Source organism: Hemibagrus wyckioides, linkage group LG04 (assembly GCF_019097595.1).
Source record: "Hemibagrus wyckioides isolate EC202008001 linkage group LG04, SWU_Hwy_1.0, whole genome shotgun sequence".
In the NCBI taxonomy this organism is placed as follows: Eukaryota; Metazoa; Chordata; class Actinopteri; order Siluriformes; family Bagridae; genus Hemibagrus; species Hemibagrus wyckioides.
Window position 1 is genome coordinate 4,523,699 of NC_080713.1, and position 1,361 is coordinate 4,525,059.

Genomic DNA, 1,361 nt, shown 5'->3' on the forward strand with positions numbered 1-1,361 from the left:
ATGTCCGTCTCGCTCGTGGCCGACAAAGTTTTTGTACCGTTTTTATAATAAAGAGAGTTGTGAATGACTATTTTTGATATATTTATAAATGTTGCCTTATGATCGGTGTTAAGGCTATTGAGTACATCATCACGTTAAAAATTGCACTAAAATTGTATACATTTTTTTCCACCTATAAAAAAATAGCACAAACAATAATGCAGAGTGCACGTCTACTGTCGCAGTCAGATCTAACCAGTTTTATTCACCGAAAACTTCGAAAGAAAACGCAAAGAAAACTGACATTGCTCGTCCTTTCATGCCTGGCTATTGCTTTAAGTGAATGTCACCATATTTTCCCAGTCACCCCTTGTCATATTTTTCTCATCGATCCCCTGAAAGGAACGGTGATGCCTCGATGTGGCCGAGACGACACGCTGTATGAGAACGGTTGTACAATAAATCATGAATGTTGCAGTTCACCTTTAATATCGTGGTGCGTTTCTGCTTCTCTGATGTCTGTAATAGAGAACATTGGGCCACAGAGGTGCAATAGTACGGACTTTAAATGAATAGAGTTTAGCGGAGGAGGTCTTTTGCGGTTTGTAGTAAGAACGACGTGCTGAAATGTTAAAAAAACAACAACAACAACAACAACAACAAACCAAAAAAAAAAACAACGAAAATAAAAGAAAAAGAAATGTGCAAATGTTACAGGAGGATGTGAGCCTGCAGTGTTGATGGCAGAGTGCAGCCCATTGAGATGCAGAGAGCGGGAGCAGAACGCTTTGATCTGCCTGGCTGTCATGGCTGGAATCCCGCATGCTCTTATCCCACAGTCACAGGGGTGTTGGATGCATGCCTGAGCTACACCATTTCTCTTTCTGAAGGTGTCAGTGCTATGATTAACATGCCATCTAGCTGCGTTTATATTCTTTCAACAGCATATTTTTCAGCGTAGCTTCTGTACTAATTACTGACTGTAATGGTGACAGGATTTTATTAGCAGTATTAGCTGCCTGGTGTAAACAAGACACCTGGCCCTCTCCTTTTTTTTTTTTTTTTGAGATACATAAAATACATGACATGTTCCGTATCCATTTTGTCTGATTTGTCTTTTCTTACAGGGTTATTGTTGGCTTTTGTTCAACCAAGAACAACAGCACCTCTAATGGTCATGAGTAGAAATACACCAAATAGTCACCAAATGAAGTCGGAGCTGGGGCTGAGTTCTTTCTAGCCAAGCTGTGTTAAATGATTTCGTGTGTTAAGTTATTTATTTATTTATTTATTTATATTTGATTTGGCTGACCACATCATCATCATCATCATCATCATTATCATTATCATTATCATTATAATCAGTGACTGAGAAGGCCACG

The 1,361-nt window shown here is 39.0% G+C and overlaps 1 protein-coding gene across 2 annotated transcripts in view; it reads left to right on the forward strand.

Moving 5' to 3' along the window:
* The window catches only part of LOC131351670 (carbohydrate sulfotransferase 1-like), a 2,906-nt gene extending 2,273 nt beyond the window's left edge, over positions 1-633 (forward strand). For both annotated transcript variants that reach the window (XM_058387164.1, XM_058387165.1), the window contains exon 2: positions 1-633. This exon is cut by the window's left edge. In XM_058387164.1, coding sequence (XP_058243147.1) covers positions 1-48 — 48 coding nt within the window. In that variant the 3' untranslated portion in view covers positions 49-633.
* The last annotated feature ends 728 nt before the right edge of the window (positions 634-1,361 follow it).